This window comes from Erpetoichthys calabaricus, chromosome 2 (assembly GCF_900747795.2).
Source record: "Erpetoichthys calabaricus chromosome 2, fErpCal1.3, whole genome shotgun sequence".
Lineage (NCBI taxonomy): Eukaryota > Metazoa > Chordata > Cladistia > Polypteriformes > Polypteridae > Erpetoichthys > Erpetoichthys calabaricus.
Genome location: NC_041395.2, coordinates 331,743,944 through 331,760,553, shown reverse-complemented (window position 1 = coordinate 331,760,553; position 16,610 = coordinate 331,743,944). Strand labels below are relative to the sequence as shown.

The window sequence follows — 16,610 nt, the reverse complement described above, 5'->3', positions numbered from 1 at the left end:
AAAACCCTCGAATGTGAACCGTGAAATCGGTGCGGAAAGCAGTCACTCCACATCCACTCCTAAGTCTAGAGCGGGACAACATACACTGAGGCGCCCATCAGTCCCTGACCGTTAATGCAGACAGAAAAAGCGTATTTGCCGAATATTGCTTTAATTTTTTCATTTGCTTTCTTTTGCTTTTCTTTTTATATAAATACAATAAACTGCAGAAAAAAAAAGAAGTCCATCAACATTATATTATTTCTCATTACCAGAATGAACAGATAAAATAAATTAAAACAATAGTGACAGAAATAATAGATAACTGCAGTAATATTATTCATCTTCCCATATATATACACACACACATATACATATATACATACACATATATATATATATACTGTATATATATATATATATATATATACATACATATATATACACACGCATATGTAAATATGTAATATACAGTATATATATATATATATGTATATATATATATATATATATATATATATATAAATATATACATACATATATATATGAGCTTGCTGCCGATTTGTAGCATACGGTGGTCTGTATCCATTTGTTCTGAGCATGCCTAGAAATATACGTCAGGAGGAACATTAACAGAGTCTGCGGCTCCTTCTCCCCCAAAATGAAATCAAATAAGAGCGAGAACAACATAAAAACAAATCATCTTGGCTGTTTTAAAATTTCACTCGGGTAACTGAGATGTCAGAGAAAGACGGATTCAGGTCTGTTGGAGCGGGTTGGCACCACAATGAGTCGCAGGCGTCGTAACGTGCTGCCACTGCTTCTGTTGATCTGTCATTTCTCACCGTCAATTCAGTAATGCCGCAGTGCAGATTTCTTAACATGTGATCCGACACTTTCATAAACGACAGACCCGAACCGGCCTTAGCTCAGAATTGTATTTTGTTCGTAACACTATGGCTAAAAACTAAAATCTATTCTCGACCGATTTTCGTCAAGCGTGGTTTACTTCAGGATTGACGTCTCTACAGATAAACCCCAGCCCGTCTCGATTTCAGCGTTCCAGGCATACTCAGAGACAAGGAGGTGCAAACCTAACCTCGGTTTTTCAATTTGTTTGTTTTCTTTTCATAACATTAATGCAAACAATTATAAATTAACCCCGTCCCATCCCGTCCCCCAAGCCACACTCCCAGTGTTCTTCAACATTATTTTGTTCCCATCCTTCTATGTGACCGTCAGGAGACCTCAATGATTTCCATGCTCCCGGAAAAACTTGACTGCTTGCCGATTTTCCCCAAGTCCTCCCTGGACCTGGATTCCGAGATGCCTTCCTCAAACTCCATTTGGCAGCTCCTTCGTTTGAACTGCTTGTCCACGGATGTGCTACTGTCTTCGTGCCAGCTGGCCCTCGAGTCACAGTGCTCTTGAGGTTTGTCCCGCAGACGGACCGCCTCACAACTGCTGGGCAGCCCGCTGCAGCTGAAGGCCGTGTAAGATGAGCTGCCACCAAACAGCGTGGAACTGCTACTGCTGGGCTGAGAGTCCGTATTGAAGAACCAAGGGTTCTCGCCAGTCGGGGTACCGGGAGTGGTGGCCTGTACCGTCTCTCTGTGCTTGGTCCACACATTTCTCCCGCTGGGCCCCACAAGAGGCTGATGGCCATTGGGCAGACCAAGCAAAACGGAGGTCTTCAGATTTTCGTCAAGGCTCGGGCTCTTGTGCAAGGAGCCCGTCCTGCTGAAGTTCAAGCTTAACGAGTGTGCTGGGGAAGTTGCCGAAGCAGCCCCCGTGTTTCCATTGTGCTTTGATTTCCTTCTCTGTCGTACCTTAGCCTCACTGCTTGGCTCATTTGTCCCAGGACTATCCAGGACCGGTGAGAACTGACAGAAACCGTTACTTCCGCTCGGGCTATCTAACTTACACAGCTTTGGGACATCTTCTGTATCGATGGGACTGGCGACAGTAGGTGTCCTTGGACAATGGGTGGTAGAATAAGCCGATTTGATATCCAGAGAAAACGAGCGTTTCAGACGGTTGGTGTCAAGAATCCGTTCCGCGGAGAGGTGCAGTCCATTCAGTCCCTGCTGGAGTGTGATGGGGGAGGCCAGCTTGGATTCCCCTTTCTCGGGATCAGGCTGAACATCTGAACTCTTTGTGTCGGGCTCCGTTTCGGAAGCCAGTGAGGTAGAGCAGCTGTTCTCCTGGGTGGCGATGCCACTAAGAGTCTGTGATGATTCTTCCGGATCCACGACTAACTCCGGTTTCTCGGCCTGAGACTTGCTGGAGGAAGTGGACCAGGCTTTCAGCAGCTTCATGCCCTTCTCGTACTCTAGAAGCTGCCCCAGAAAGTTAAAGTTGGGAGATATTGAGGGCCTCCGATCTTTTACAAACCTGTGGGACCCCAAAAAACATAATGCAGTTAGCCTTTAATCAACTATATTCACAAATACAAGCATGAATGACTTCAAATTCATTATTAGAGAATCCATAAGGCGGCCTCCATAACGTCTGGGACAAAAAGACACCTCTGCCCTGGACATCCCCCTCTGCTCCACAGTTTAAAATAACAAATCAAACACCTCAAACATCGCGATTAAAGGGCACATTGTGGACGTTCTCTGAAGGGGATTTGCAATCGTTTTGGTCGCACCACACTTTCTCTACATGGTTCCCCCCAGTATTGGAGCCTTATAATGTTTGCTGTCACAGGAATGACACGTCTATTAAAGCAGCCGTCACATTTAGACCTTTGTCACATGTCCCTCACACGCAAGAGACACCACCAGGTGCTGAGGGTCTCCTCTGGTGTTGCTATGCCAAGCCTCTCATGCAGCCATCTTCAGCTCCTGCTTGTTCTGGAGGTGGGCTTGTCTCCTTCAGTTTTCTGTTCAGCATATGGAAGGCCTGCTCAGTTGGATTAAAATCGGGTGACTGGCTTGGCCATTCAGGAAGTTTCCATTTTTAGCTCCTGTGTTGCCCCAGCAGTCTGTTTGGTTCATTATCTTGTAGGATGAAGTGCCGTCCACTGAGTTTAGAGGCATCTACTGGAACTTGAGCAGATCAGATGTTTCAACACACCTCAAAATTCATTGTGCCAATGTTGTCAGCAGTTCCATCATCAATGAAGAGAAGTGTGCCAGTCAGGACTGGGGGTGGCCATACATGCCCAAGCCAGAACACCCCCAGCACCACAATGTTTAACAGATGAGGTGGTCTGCTTTGGACCTCAGACAGTTCCTTGTCATCTCCACAGTTTGCTTTTGCCGTCACTCTGATCAGATCCATCTTTGTCTCATCTGACCACAAGACCTTTTCCCAGAATTCTGCAGGCTCTTTTCAGTCACAAACTGTAATCTAGCCATCCTGCTATTGTGATCTTCATCTTGCAGTGTGTCCTCTGATTTTCTGTTCATGAAGTCTTCTTCTGATAGTCGTCTCTGACACACACATCAGCCCCCTGAAGACCCCCTATTTCTGGTCTGTCCGACAGGTGTTTGGGGATTTTTCTTGACCATAGTGAGGATTCTTCTGTCCTCAGCAGTGGTGGTCTTCCTTGTCCCCACCAGTCCCCGTGTGATTCCTGAGCTCACCAGTGTGTTCTTTCTTCTTCATGATAGTCCAGACAGTTGATTTCGTCATCCTGAGGTCTTACTGATGTCTCTAATGGTTTGATTCTTGTTTTCCAGCCTCATAATGGCATCTTTGACTTTCATTGTCCTCATGTTGAACAATGGCAGCTATAGACTCCAAAGGGTAGAAGCAGGCCGAGGTCTCTTGTGAAGCCATGAAACTCACCTGAGGAATCACAAACACCTGTGACGCCAAACATTATGGTGCCCTGACATGGGGGGGGGGGGGTGCCGTGTAGAGAAAGTGTGGTGTGACCGAAATGCCTGCAAATCCCCTGAAATGCGAATCTGCACTGTGCACTTTAATCACGATGTCTGAAGTGTTTGCCTCGTAATTTGAAACTCTGGAGCAGGGGGAGAATCAAAGACAAATGGGTCCCTTTATGGGGGGCGCTGTATGTATTATTAGTATACAAAGGTTTACTCTGAGGGGTCCTGTGACGTACAGGTGAATAAGGGCAGGCGGTAACCCTGACGCAGTACCAGGGTGCTAATTATGAACCCAAAACAAGCAATCAGTTTAAGGACGAGGCACAACCCAGCAGGTTGTGCCCATTTCAGAGTTACTTGTGCAGGACTGTTGCCACATTCAGTGCAGGTTCTTGCCTATTGCCCCACCCCCTTCCTGCAAACCTCAAAAGTATGACAAGTGTGCCAATGGGGTGGTTACAGAAGAAATATCACAACAAAAAAAACCCCCTCAATACCTGTACGCATCATCTGAAGATAAGCCCATCGTCTTCATGATGTAGGCGATGGCGATCGTAGCGGACCTCGAAATTCCAGCCAGACAGTGAACAATCACTCGGCAGTTGGAAAGCTTCGCTTTATCTGAATAAAAAAAAAAAAAGAACATGTTGTCTAAACAAACCGGCCAGCCAGCAAGTCTTTGTTCTCCCTCGACTATTCAATTTCTAAATATCACAAAGGGAGTGGAGGATGCGCTCTCTTATTTTCTTTCTCACCTTTTATACATTTGGATGGACAAAGAAAATAAAAAGAAAAATTCACCGCCAACCACACCAAACACGCATCTTTTCCAAAATGAAAAAAAAAAATCTAGACAAAATAAATAAATAAAAAAACAGCACAAATGTTTCTAATATATGAAAAAAACTGGCAAAGGAGAAAACCTTGAAGAGTTCGCCAACCACAAACTTGCTGGCTAACGCTGTCAGCTCATTTTGGTGTGAAATTGGACCAGAATGGATACGTGGAGCCTCTGTGTGTTTACTGTGAGAAAAAGAACGTAAGGGGACAAGCCGCCCCAAAACAAGCAGGAGCTGAAGATGGCGTGGCAGAGCATCACCTTAGGACACCTTCGGCCTGGTGGTGTCGAGGCTTTGCTCCTCAGTGTTTACTGTTAGAAAAAGAACGACGAGGAAAAAAAAAAAAAAAAAACGTTAGGCAACGGAGAACTCTGCGACACTGGGATTTACGGAAGGACAGTGCTGTATGTAGGGCTTCAGGCTTCTTCTTCTTCATGCCCGGCAGGGACGCCCCTGCTGCCTGCATCTGTTCTGGGGGAGCAGCCATGGACAGTTCAATATCTCCCCCGGGACGCTTGGTGGCAACCTCCCTGGCGGACGATGATTCCCCAACCTAGCGCATGGCTCCATGGGAGATGCGAGTCCTCCACAGCCTGGTTGGGGGCTCGGATGGCCGCTAGGGGGAGCTGCATGGAGTCTGCAGCCCGGATGGTCGAATCTTCAGCCCCAGGACCAGGTGATTAAGCACCTGGAACGCTTCCGGGTGGGATATAAAAAGAGCCAGCCACCACCACTCGAGGAGCCAGAGTTGGGAGGAAGGAGACGATGCTTGTGGAGGAGTGGTGGTGAAAAGGAAGGACTATTGTGTGGTGTGGAAAAGAGTGCTTTTGGGACTGTGTATTGCCTGTGGGTCACGGGGAAGACGTGCACCCACGGGTCAAGAGAAAAATAAAAGTCCTTGTGCTTTATATATGCCTCTGTGTCCTTCTGTGCCGGGTCGGGCGCCTATATAGCGCCTTTTCTACAATATATATATATATATATGTTGCATAGTGAGAAAGAGGAAAGGGGAGAAAGGGGAGCAGTACAGTGTGTACGCCTGATGAGCCCAAATGAGGGTGAAACACGTGTTGCGTACTCTTTGCATTATTTGACAGTAAACTATGCAACATTCCATGATCTGCTTCTCGCAACTGAACAGGGCCCTGTGGCAGATGTTTACCGAATGGCAGACCAACCACATGCGTTACCTGGTAGGTAACCACCCACACAATCTGGTCGGGACTCAGACTACGAATGCAATGAATAAATATATATATAAATTTTGTTTGCAATTGTGGGAAGCACAGTGGCACAGAGGTAGCGCTTCTGCCTCGCAGTAAGGAGACCTGGGTTCACATCCAGGGTCCTCCCTGTGTGGAGTTTGCATGTTTTCTCCGTGTCTCCGTGTGGGTTACCTGCAGGTTCTCTGGTCTCCTCCCACAGTCCAACATGTGTGTGTGTGTGTGTGTGTGTGCCCTGTGATGGACTGGCGCTCTCTCCAGGGTTTGTTCCTGCCTTGCACCCTATGCCAGCTGGGAAAGGCTCCAGCAGACCCCCTGGGACCCTCATCAGGACTAAGCGACTGCCTGTCTGACTGTAATTGCGCATTTGTCAAAGTTGATGAAATACTGTCATACATTAACAACAAATTATTGGATGTTTGGCCTAAAAAGCTTTATGACAAAACCTGGAGCCTTACATCACAAATATTTCAAGCAATAATGGAGGGGGGGGAGGGGTTTAAAAAAAAAAAAAAAGGAGGCAGTGAATTATGCCAAGCTTTAAAACACGTTGGGCACAGCATCGGCAGAGTGGCGCTTCAATATCTCTCAGTATAGTCACATGAATCTGCAGGTGTCTGCAGGTAGGAGATCAGGTGTCCCTGTTTACACTGAACTTACCATCTAACTAGCTGTATAAATAATTACATAATGTTACCTTGTATTTACTGTGTAGTAGTGCAAAATGACAGCTTTAACTGGCTAACTAAAAAGATTACAATATGCAAGCTTTCGAGGCAACTCAGGCAAGATTTAATCTGTGTAGTGTAACGCTATAATGAAAAACTCCATTGTAATTGTTATTCCACAATTTATATACACACTGTGAAGGCTAGGGGGCGCCAGTGAGCCCCAAACACGAACACACAAGACAGTCCCGGGTTCTAATAAAGGGGCTATTTATTACAAATACCTTGTAACCACAATCACAATCACCTCTTCTTCCTTTCTCCTCCTCTCCTCTCTCTACCACCACCACCACACTGCTCTCCTCCAGTTGAGTGTTGCCTTCCGTCCTCCCAGCTCCGACTTGCCCCGATAAGGCAGTGCGGTCCTTTTTATTGAGGACTTCCAGTGCCAGGGCTTCACCTGTTGGAAGCACTTCTGGGTCAGACGCAAATCCCAAATAGCTGGGAGTGTACCAGCCTGGGCTGTGTTACTGGACTACAATTACTAGCATTCCCGGTTGGTGTACAAACACGCACCAGTATCCAGGGCTTCTGCCATCTAGCATCCTGGGAGATAAAATGGCCCTCAGAGACAGACCCTTCTTGTCCTGTCCTGAAAGTATCACTGGTCGGGATTCCTGTCCATCTGCCTGGGGCTTCCCATCTGGGTAAAGGAACGTCTTCTCTCCTGGTTGGGACGCCCGTCCGTCTGCTTGGGCAAATTCTTGGTTCTTCCCCTCTCTTTGCCGGGATGCCAGTCTGTCCCGGATGGCAGTTACAATACATATTCATAAAAATTGTGGAATAACAATTAGAATTGAATACTCCATTAGAGCATTATGCTATATTACACTGTAAGTATGCGGTAATAACGCCTAGTTACTCTGTAATTATACAAGTGAAGTGTAATTAGGGACACCTAATCTAAAGTGAGACATCAGATTCGTTAAGATATTAAGATTCGTCTTTTTCCATACCATACAATAACATCATAGCAGGTGTTCACAAGCAGCCCCAATACTCACCAATAAACTCGTTCGTTTTGTCCAGCCAGGGCAAAAGCTTTTCACAGTAGTTGTCATTCACTGGGATACGCATGAAGTGGCTCTCAGAAATGAAGTCTGGTTTCGGGCAGGTGTTGCTGGCGTTCAGGACGTAGGTGATGCCATTCTGGGCCATCAGGTCCTAAACAAAACAGAGCTAATTGTCATCAGCTCTTTGCTCACGTGAAACAGAAATACTTGAGGCTAGTAAAGACATTTCAGCCTTACAAACAATACAGCGTGCAACGTCAACGGAGAGGAAGACGGGAAACCATTAAATCAACTTCATAGTTAAGAGGGTCTGCTTAACTATGGGAGAAGAGTTCAGCTCTCACTTTTTACCTGGCACTGTTTCGAGGCTGTCTTCCGGTCAGAATTTTTGTACGTGTGGGGTTGGGGTATAGGGTTTGTTAAAGAGAAGACGAGATTTTTTGCAAGAGCTTTTCAAGACCACCTAGTGAGGAACAGAATGTCAACACATTTCAGAAGATGCAAGTTGTGAGACGACAGACCTCTTTGAAGGTAAACTGGGTGTAGAGCACCCTGAGAACGGCGGCAGTCTCCTCTAACGCCACACTTAGGATTGTAAAGGTGCCTTCGTCGATTGACTAATCGATAATTTAAAATGTTAGCCCTCAAAATCAAAGTGTTGTTTGGTGGGGAGGGACGACAAACACATAACATTGAGATCAGCCATCAAGTTAAAACATAACACTGTAGAAATTAATTCAACAATAATCGTTGGATAATAAACAGCAAAATTCAGGGAGCAGATGTGGAGGTGGTCCACTCCTACAAGTACTTGGTGGTTCACATTAATGACAGGGTGGGCTGGTCTTGGAACACAGAGGAATTAGGGATGAAAGGGCAGAGCAGGATCTTCTACATTAATAGACCGAGTTCCTTTAATGTGGGGAGTGACGTCCTTCACATCTTCTACAACTGTGTGATGGCCGGCGTGGTGTGCTGGGCTGGTGACATCACGTCAAGAGAGGACCACTGAGTCAGCACGCTAATTGAAAGGGTAGGCTCAGTTATGGGACACACTCTGGACCCCCTGGTGTTCATATACAGTGCATCCGGAAAGTATTCACAGCGCATCACTTTTTCCACATTTTGTTATGTTACAGCCTTATTTCAAAATGGATTAAATTCATTTTTTTCCACAGAATTCTACACACAACACCCCATAATGACAACGTGAAAAAAGTTTACTTGAGGTTTTTTGCAAATTTATTAAAAATAAAAAAATTGAGAAAGCACATGTACATAAGTATTCACAGCCTTTGCCGTGAAACTCAAAATTGAGCTCAGGTGCCTCCTGTTTCCCCTGATCATCCTTGAGATGTTTCTGCAGCTTCATTGGAGTCCACCTGTGGTAAATTCAGTTGACTGGACATGATTTGGAAAGGCACACACATGTCTATATAAGGTCCCACAGTTGACAGTTTATGTCAGAGCACAAACCAAGCATGAAGTCAAAGGAATTGTCTGTAGACCTCCGAGACAGGATTGTCTCGAGGCACAAATCTGGGGAAGGTCACAGAAAAATTTCTGCTGCTTTGAAGGTCCCAATGAGCACAGTGGCCTCCATCATCCGTAAGTGGAAGAAGTTTGAAACCACCAGGACTCTTCCTAGAGCTGGCCGGCCATCTAAACTGAGCGATCGGGGGAGAAGGGCCTTAGTCAGGGAGGTGACCAAGAACCCGATGGTCACTCTGTCAGAGCTCCAGAGGTCCTCTGTGAAGAGAGGAGAACCTTCCAGAAGGACAACCACCTCTGCAGCAATCCACCAATCAGGCCTGTGTGGTAGAGTGGCCAGACGGAAGCCACTCCTTAGTAAAAGGCACATGGCAGCCCGCCTGGAGTTTGCCAAAAGGCACCTGAAGGACTCTCAGATCATGAGAAAGAAAATTCTCTGGTCTGATGAGACAAAGATTGAACACTTTGGTGTGAATGCCAGGCGTCACGTTTGGAGCAAACCAGGCATCGCTCATCACCAGGCCAATACCATCTCTACAGTGAAGCATGGGGGTGGCAGCATCATGCTGTGGGGATGTTTTTCAGCGGCAGGTACTGGGAGACTAGTCAGGATAAAGGGAAAGATGACTGCAGCAATGTACAGAGACATCCTGGATGAAAACCTGCTCCAGAGCACTCTTGACCTCAGACTGGGGCGACGGTTCATCTTTCAGCAGGACAACGACCCTAAGCACACACCCAAGATATCAAAGGAGTGGCTTCAGGACAACTCTGTGAATGTCCTTGAGTGGCCCAGCCAGAGCCCAGACTTGAATCTGATTGAACATCTCTGGAGAGATCTTAAAATGGCTGTGCACCGACGCTTCCCATCCAACCTGATGGAGGTTGAGAGGTGCTGCAAAGAGGAATGGGCAAAACTGGCCAAGGATAGGTGTGCCAAGCTTGTGGCATCATATTCAAAAAGACTTGAGGCTGGAATTGCTGCCAAAGGTGCGTCGACAAAGTATTGAGCAAAGGCTGTGAATACTTATGTACATGGGATTTCTCCGTTTTTTTATTTTTAATAAATTTGCAAAAACCTCAAGTAAACTTTTTTCACATTGTCATTATGGGGTGTTGTGTGTAGAATTCTGAGGAAAAAAATGAATTTAATCCATTTTGGAATAAGGCTGTAACATAACAAAATGTGGAAAAAGTGATGAAGTGCTGTGAATACTTTCTGGATGCACTGTATATGAACACCAGGGGGTCCAGAGTGTGTCCCGGATGCACTGTATAGACAAAACTGAGTGCCATTATAAACAACGCTACACAGCCTCTCTGTGATGCACCAACACTGAGGACTTTCAGCCAATGAAACACGACTGGGGGTCCTTTATACAGTACCAACAACAATACACATGTATAGTGCCTCACTGGGACTGGGACTTTTCTTTCTTTTAAAATGTTCCTGCTTTATAATTGTTCTGGTGTGTGTTCAAACCAAAGTCAGTCAGTCATTTAGTCCTGAACAGGGTTATGGGGGTCTGCTGGACCCCCATCCTCAGTCCAGAGTGTGTGTATTGATTTATTTACCTATTTATTTATTTAAAGAGCACCGGTAAAAAGCCAAATCTCCCCCTGTGGACACATGTTGTTATTTTGTGCACCGGTAAAAAGCCAAATCTCCCCCTGTGGACACATGTTGTTATTTTGTTCGCTTGTTCTAGCTAAATCGATTTAATGCAGGCTGTTATGTGTATGTGACACCCCTAACTGATTAATATACAAAGCGATTCAAAAAGATTCATCCGATTTCAAAGCGAGTGAGGCGTCTAGGAACCAATCACATACCAATTGAAGGAGGAGGGAGTCATAGAGCTTCTGACCGTCACCTCATTGGCTCCCTTCAGTCGGCGCATTTCTCAACAACGAGCTCCCTCATCGCTGGATTGGCCGTAAAGGAGCCCACGATTTGGCCCTTCACTTCTGGCCCCCCAAGATCACCAGATGTCACACCGTGTTTTATTTTTTTTTTTTTGTGGGGGTACATTAAGGATTCTGTTTATGTGCCTCCACTCCCAACCACACTGGATGATCTATGAAATCGCATTGAAAGAGCCGAGAGGACAGTGACACTCGACATGCTCATTTGAGTGTGGGATGAATTTGGCCATCGCGTCGATGTTGTCCGTACAGCCACAGGAGGTCATATTGAGCACTTGTAAAATGACATAATAAACGTTATGCTCACCTAAACAGTTTACAATTGACTGCATTGTTCTGTAATGCTTTACAAGTGAAATAAATCATTTTGAAATTGGATGAATCTTTTTTGGATCACCCTGTGTATTAAAAATGGTGACTAAAAGTCCAAATTTACGCACTGGTTGGGCAAACGTGTTCTGAGAGCGAAGCTGACTTTTTGTACTCCAAGTTGTTCTCGTCAAAAGGGCTTAAACTTGTAATTTCACTTTTCTTAACATTCCTTAAAGAAAAGAAAAAAAAAAAACAAATGGGCCTCGATAGAATAATTATCAGATAAAAAGGCATGGAGCAAAACATCAAGAGAATTTTTTTGCAAGCAGGGACTTGGCAGCTTTTCCCTAATTTACAGTAAACGCGTTTCGTTTTCTTCAAGCTTGTGGCTAAATAGGACGGCCCAAGAGCAGCCAAGTGCTTGTCATTGTTGGCCTGCCGAGATTGAGACGGCCGTGTGTTACTGCAACGTCATAAACGCATAAACAATACAAAGCCACAACAAGACACTAAGCTAAGTAATGTTGAGGATGGCCGGGCAGCGTGGCGGGCAGCACTGCTGTCTCAAACATCCACGCATGTTTTCTTGACGTCTGCAGGGGATTATTTCTTCAGTTGTCCTTCCAGATCCCAAAGACGTGCATGCTGTCGGTGCTCCTGGTGCGATGTGACTGTGTGTGTGTGAGCGCGAGGGAAACTTTCAGATATGCTGTGTCACCGGTCAAAGGAGTGACATAACAAAGGAGTGAAACCTCACATATAAATTTCAAAGGAGTGACAACCATCCAACCGACCATCCAAGTGGTAGGTGAGACGACAACGATTTTTTTGGCAAGCGTACTTTCAGTTGTGTTCCTGCTCTCTGTTGAAGCAAGACAAATTATTTAATAAAATTTTAATCATAATTTGTCACTCCATCGTTATGTCACTACTTTAATACGGTATTTATGTCACTCCTTCGATACATACCCTGCTGTGTGACATATGTGTGTATATAGGGGACAGCTGAAGAGCCCTAGTGAGTGCAATTCTACCACCCCTCCAGGGGTTGGTGCTGTGTCCTAATGCCCCCCTCCCCCCACTTCCTTCTTCTGCAAAACATCTGACACCACTTCTAGACCCGCCTCTTCCTGTCAGAAGGGCCTAAAGCTGGAAGCTCCGCCCTCTTGGGACAGTTCTGTTTTTGAACTCACGTCTGTAGTGACGACTCCGCAATAATTGCATGTTTTGTTTTTTTTTTTTTAATCCCACTGCATCCAATTATATGGGGTGGCCTGTCTCGGCCCCCCTAAATATTTATCATTGTCCCCTCTATTTCTGTTACAGCCGAAACCAGGTCTAGGGTTGGTTCAGTGCCTTGTGCCCAGTGCGTCTGACAAAGCTTACATATTATCAGGTTGAAAACCCCCTTCCAAACACATGAGACTCACTACAGCGTGACATGGCACGATTATATGGGTTGTGGCACGCGCCTGGGGGTGGCACCCAGGAAGACAGGAGGAAGGCTCATTCCTCCTCCAGACCGCGAGGGGGCATCCGCCCTGGTTGTATTGGGGGCCATGGGTACAGGGCTTGGAAGCCCAACCCTGTAGTGGCCCGTGGCCACTGCCAGGGGGCGTCCCCCTGCCTGAAGGACCCGGGCCCCCAGCACTTCCGCCACACAGGGGAGTGTCCGCAGAGAAGTGTCGGGAAAGCACCTGGAGCCCATCCGGGCATGTATAAAAGGGGCCGCCTCCCTACAAACGAGGACTGGAATCGGGCGAGGAGTGGACAAGGTTTTTGCGTGAAGGAGCATGGAGGTGGCCTGAAGGAAGCAGGTACTGGCAGAGAGCCCTGAACTTTGGGGAGATTGGTGCTGGAGGCACTGGGTTTATGTACATATGGACCGTGTAAATGTACAATAAACGTGTGGTGGACTTAAGAATGGTGTCCATCTGTCTGTGTTCGGGCTGCTTCTCACAGGGTTTAAATGGCAGTCCTGTTCAAATGGAACAACAAGATTTGGACAGGACCTTTGATTTGTGAGGGAACAGAAGTTTAGCCCAAGACGGGTTAACTGACTGGACACGGGTTCATCGGGCGTTAGGCGTTCTACACCTTGTGATTCCACTCCACAAAAATGTCACGCAAACTGAAGGCTAAAAAGACTATAGCACTAAAATGGGGAACGAGAAAATAATAAAATGAAAAAGTCTGGGGGCAAGAACTCATGTTATGTTCTTCCTGACACCTACAGTATAAGAGACACTGGGGTCCATTAGGAAGCAGGAAAGAGTTCAACATTTTAAACGAGTAGGATATTTTATTCTTAGCCGGACCTTTCAAAAGACAGATGGGTATCCACGACGATGTTCCTCTTTGGGGATGTGTGGTCTAGCGGCTGAGTCACTGGACTTCAACCCGTAAGGATGCAGATTTAGTTCCACACTTCCACCTCCTAAGTGAATGAAGCAGCAGAGCAGCAGACCCCCTGTTTGATGGATTGTCAGGACTATTACCCAGCCGCATGGAAGGATCGAAGGAGAGAACACATTCTGGCACATTATCTCATCCTGGGTTGCCACAGCACCACGGATTCCCGCAGGGCATGCTGGGAGTTGTAGTTTGGAGCAGCCCAGTTGTGTTCTGTAGGCGCCACAAGGAGGTGCTGCAGGTACAGCTGGGTCCTTGGAATCACTGCTTCCACCACACCTGGAAGAAGCACTTCTGGGTGTGCTAATAAAAGGAGCCACCTCACCACCAATCAGGGACCCAGATTCGGGTGGAGGAGGACAAAGCTTGTGAGGAGGAATGGAGAATTGAGAGAGAGAGATAGAGAAGAAGAAAGGGCGGTGTTTATTTCTATTGGTACTTTGTGCCGTTCCCTGTAGTGGGAAGCCCCAAGAAAAGCTTGTCCCCCACTGTGTGCTGCACTGAACTTGTGTCTCAGCCTGTCTGTGTCGGGGTTTGGGCAGCGGTGCGCCCCCTGTTGGACCACACCTGTCATCCTGTTAGCAACTGGAACACAAACTATTTACTCATAAAACCCCCTGGGGATGGGGTAAACTAAGGGCAAGTAATTCATGTGTCTTCCTGATGAGGAATTTAAATAACTCAATTCATTCAAATTAATTTGTGGAATATGGTTACTGTAAGTCGGTTAACGTATGCGTCTATTAATCATACGTCATAAGACGTTAACAAACACTTGTTTGGGTCTTCATAACACTTGCACAGCATCAGTGAAGAGTGTGACCCACTAACACTTTGGAGTGGTCCGAGGTGGCTGAACTGAGCAATGTTTCCCTTGGCGTGACATATTTAGTATAAGACCGGTGAATCCTTCATATCGTACCAGTATGTCAACACCCCCCCAACCGCCCATTGACTGACGCCTTATACGGGTAATGAGGACCAAAGGAAGCCTTTGCTAAGGTCGTGCTACGTAAGATACACTTGGGCAGCCCCTAAACAAATTTGTCACCCCTGCTGGCCAGCCTCCATTACTCTCATCATTAATCATTTCATGCTCGTCACATTCATAAATAACTTCAGACCATCACGGCCGCCAACCTGACGCTTTAATTCATCCTCTGACTAAATGAAATCATTTTAGGAATTTCTTAAAATTCCTGACATTCTTTCGTCACGACTATATTCTTCATATTTGTACTCACCTTATTTAAAACATCTTTTTGTGATCCCAGATAGAGATGAGGCAAGATGCGTGTCGGACCGACGTTGGCGACTGGTAAGCACGGCTGGGAAAGACTCATTGGTAAGATGCTCGCCGGCTTGCCCTCACAAAGTGCAGGGAAACAAGAGGAGAAAGCAGCAAAGCCACCTGCGGAGACAGAGAGAAGGACATTCATGATGTATAAGTAAAAAAAAAAGAAGCTCACTTCCGTGACTTTATATGCAGCACATTGTGATAGACAGCCGGGACACCCCAAGGATGGAAGATGGCGGCTCCCCTGGAGTGTAGCGGTGCCCCAGATTCCCACAGGGCATCCTGACGAATATGCCAATGTAAGATACTAGGGGGTTGTTGTTGCCCCTTTAAACCCAACAGACAGACGACACTGGACACAAGTTAAAAGCAACAAGAAGATCTTTTAATTCCTTTCTTCCTGTAATAGTGCCCTCTAGCACCTCCGCCACAATAAACAGGCAATACAACAATAATAATCACAATAATTAAACTCAAATCTCTCCCCCTGGGCTCACAGCAGTCCTTTAAATAGTCCTTGACCCCTGACTTGCTAGCACTTCCGGGTCTGAGGGAGAACGGACTTTTTCTTCAGCCCTGAAGTACTTCGGAGCTTCCGTCCTTGTGACTTGTGAGTACCTGAGGGCCACGGAAATTGGAAACACGAAGGAAATGGAATCAATTGTGTCATAAATGCTCCGAGGCTAGGGATCTGCACTGGCAATTGGAAGGTTGCCGGTTCGAATCCCGTAAATGCTGAGCGCTTTGAGTAGTGAGAAAAGCGCTATACAAATGCAAAGAATTTATTTAATTTAAGTCACCTTGGAGAAGGGCGCCAGCCAAATAAGCCAATGTAAAATGTTCATGTATGTATAAACTACATAATATGGATAATGTAAGTGGGTCTACACTGCGTGACCACAAGGGGGCGACACAGAGCTCCAAACACAGTTTAGGGATAAGTAAAAGTTTTCTTTATTACCCAGAGACGTGGTCACAGGCTTTCTTTAACAATCCAATAATGATAAATAATAACAATAATACCCTTTTTCCTCTTCCAGCCCCTTTAATTCCTAGATTCTCACCCCTGGATGAGCCAGACCCAGGAGCACATTGCATGCCGGAAACACTTCCAGGTCACATGGAAGCTCTCCAAAATAGTGACGTCCATCCTTCACAGCATAAACGTAGCACCCCCAAGGACTCCGACAGGATTGCTGATCTGGACTACGCTACCCAGACAACCCTGCGGGTGTCCATACTGGTTTCCAGCCAGGGGGAATACTGACACCTACTATTTATTGATTTAGCAGACACCCTCTATTCCAAGGTGACTTGCAAAGCTCATTGTAATACATTCAAGAATGAATAAGAAGGTCTAAGCAGCGCCTATTGTGCAAGGTGGGGGGGGGAGGGGGTAAAAGGTCCACTCATCCCTCGTCCGTCCATTTATTGATCATCCCGACTGGGACAAAAACTGAGGGCCATCCAAGCTGAGTTCTGTGTCCAATCTTGGGTTCCATGCATTGCGGCCTCCCGGCAGGGCAGGTGGTCTTTCCCAATGCCAGT

General features: G+C 46.2%; 1 protein-coding gene across 2 annotated transcripts in view; it reads right to left on the bottom strand.

Annotated features, from left to right (window-relative positions):
• Nucleotides 1-482: 482 nt before the first annotated feature.
• dusp8a (dual specificity phosphatase 8a) overlaps nt 483-16,610 on the bottom strand; it is a 412,005-nt gene continuing 395,877 nt past the window's right edge. For both annotated transcript variants that reach the window (XM_028796023.2, XM_028796024.2), the window contains 4 exons: nt 15,010-15,176; nt 7,616-7,775; nt 4,319-4,442; nt 483-2,373 (listed from right to left, as the gene is read on the bottom strand). In XM_028796023.2, coding sequence (XP_028651856.2) covers nt 1,218-2,373; nt 4,319-4,442; nt 7,616-7,775; nt 15,010-15,176 — 1,607 coding nt within the window. In that variant the 3' untranslated portion in view covers nt 483-1,217. The remainder of the gene's footprint in view (nt 2,374-4,318; nt 4,443-7,615; nt 7,776-15,009; nt 15,177-16,610) is intronic.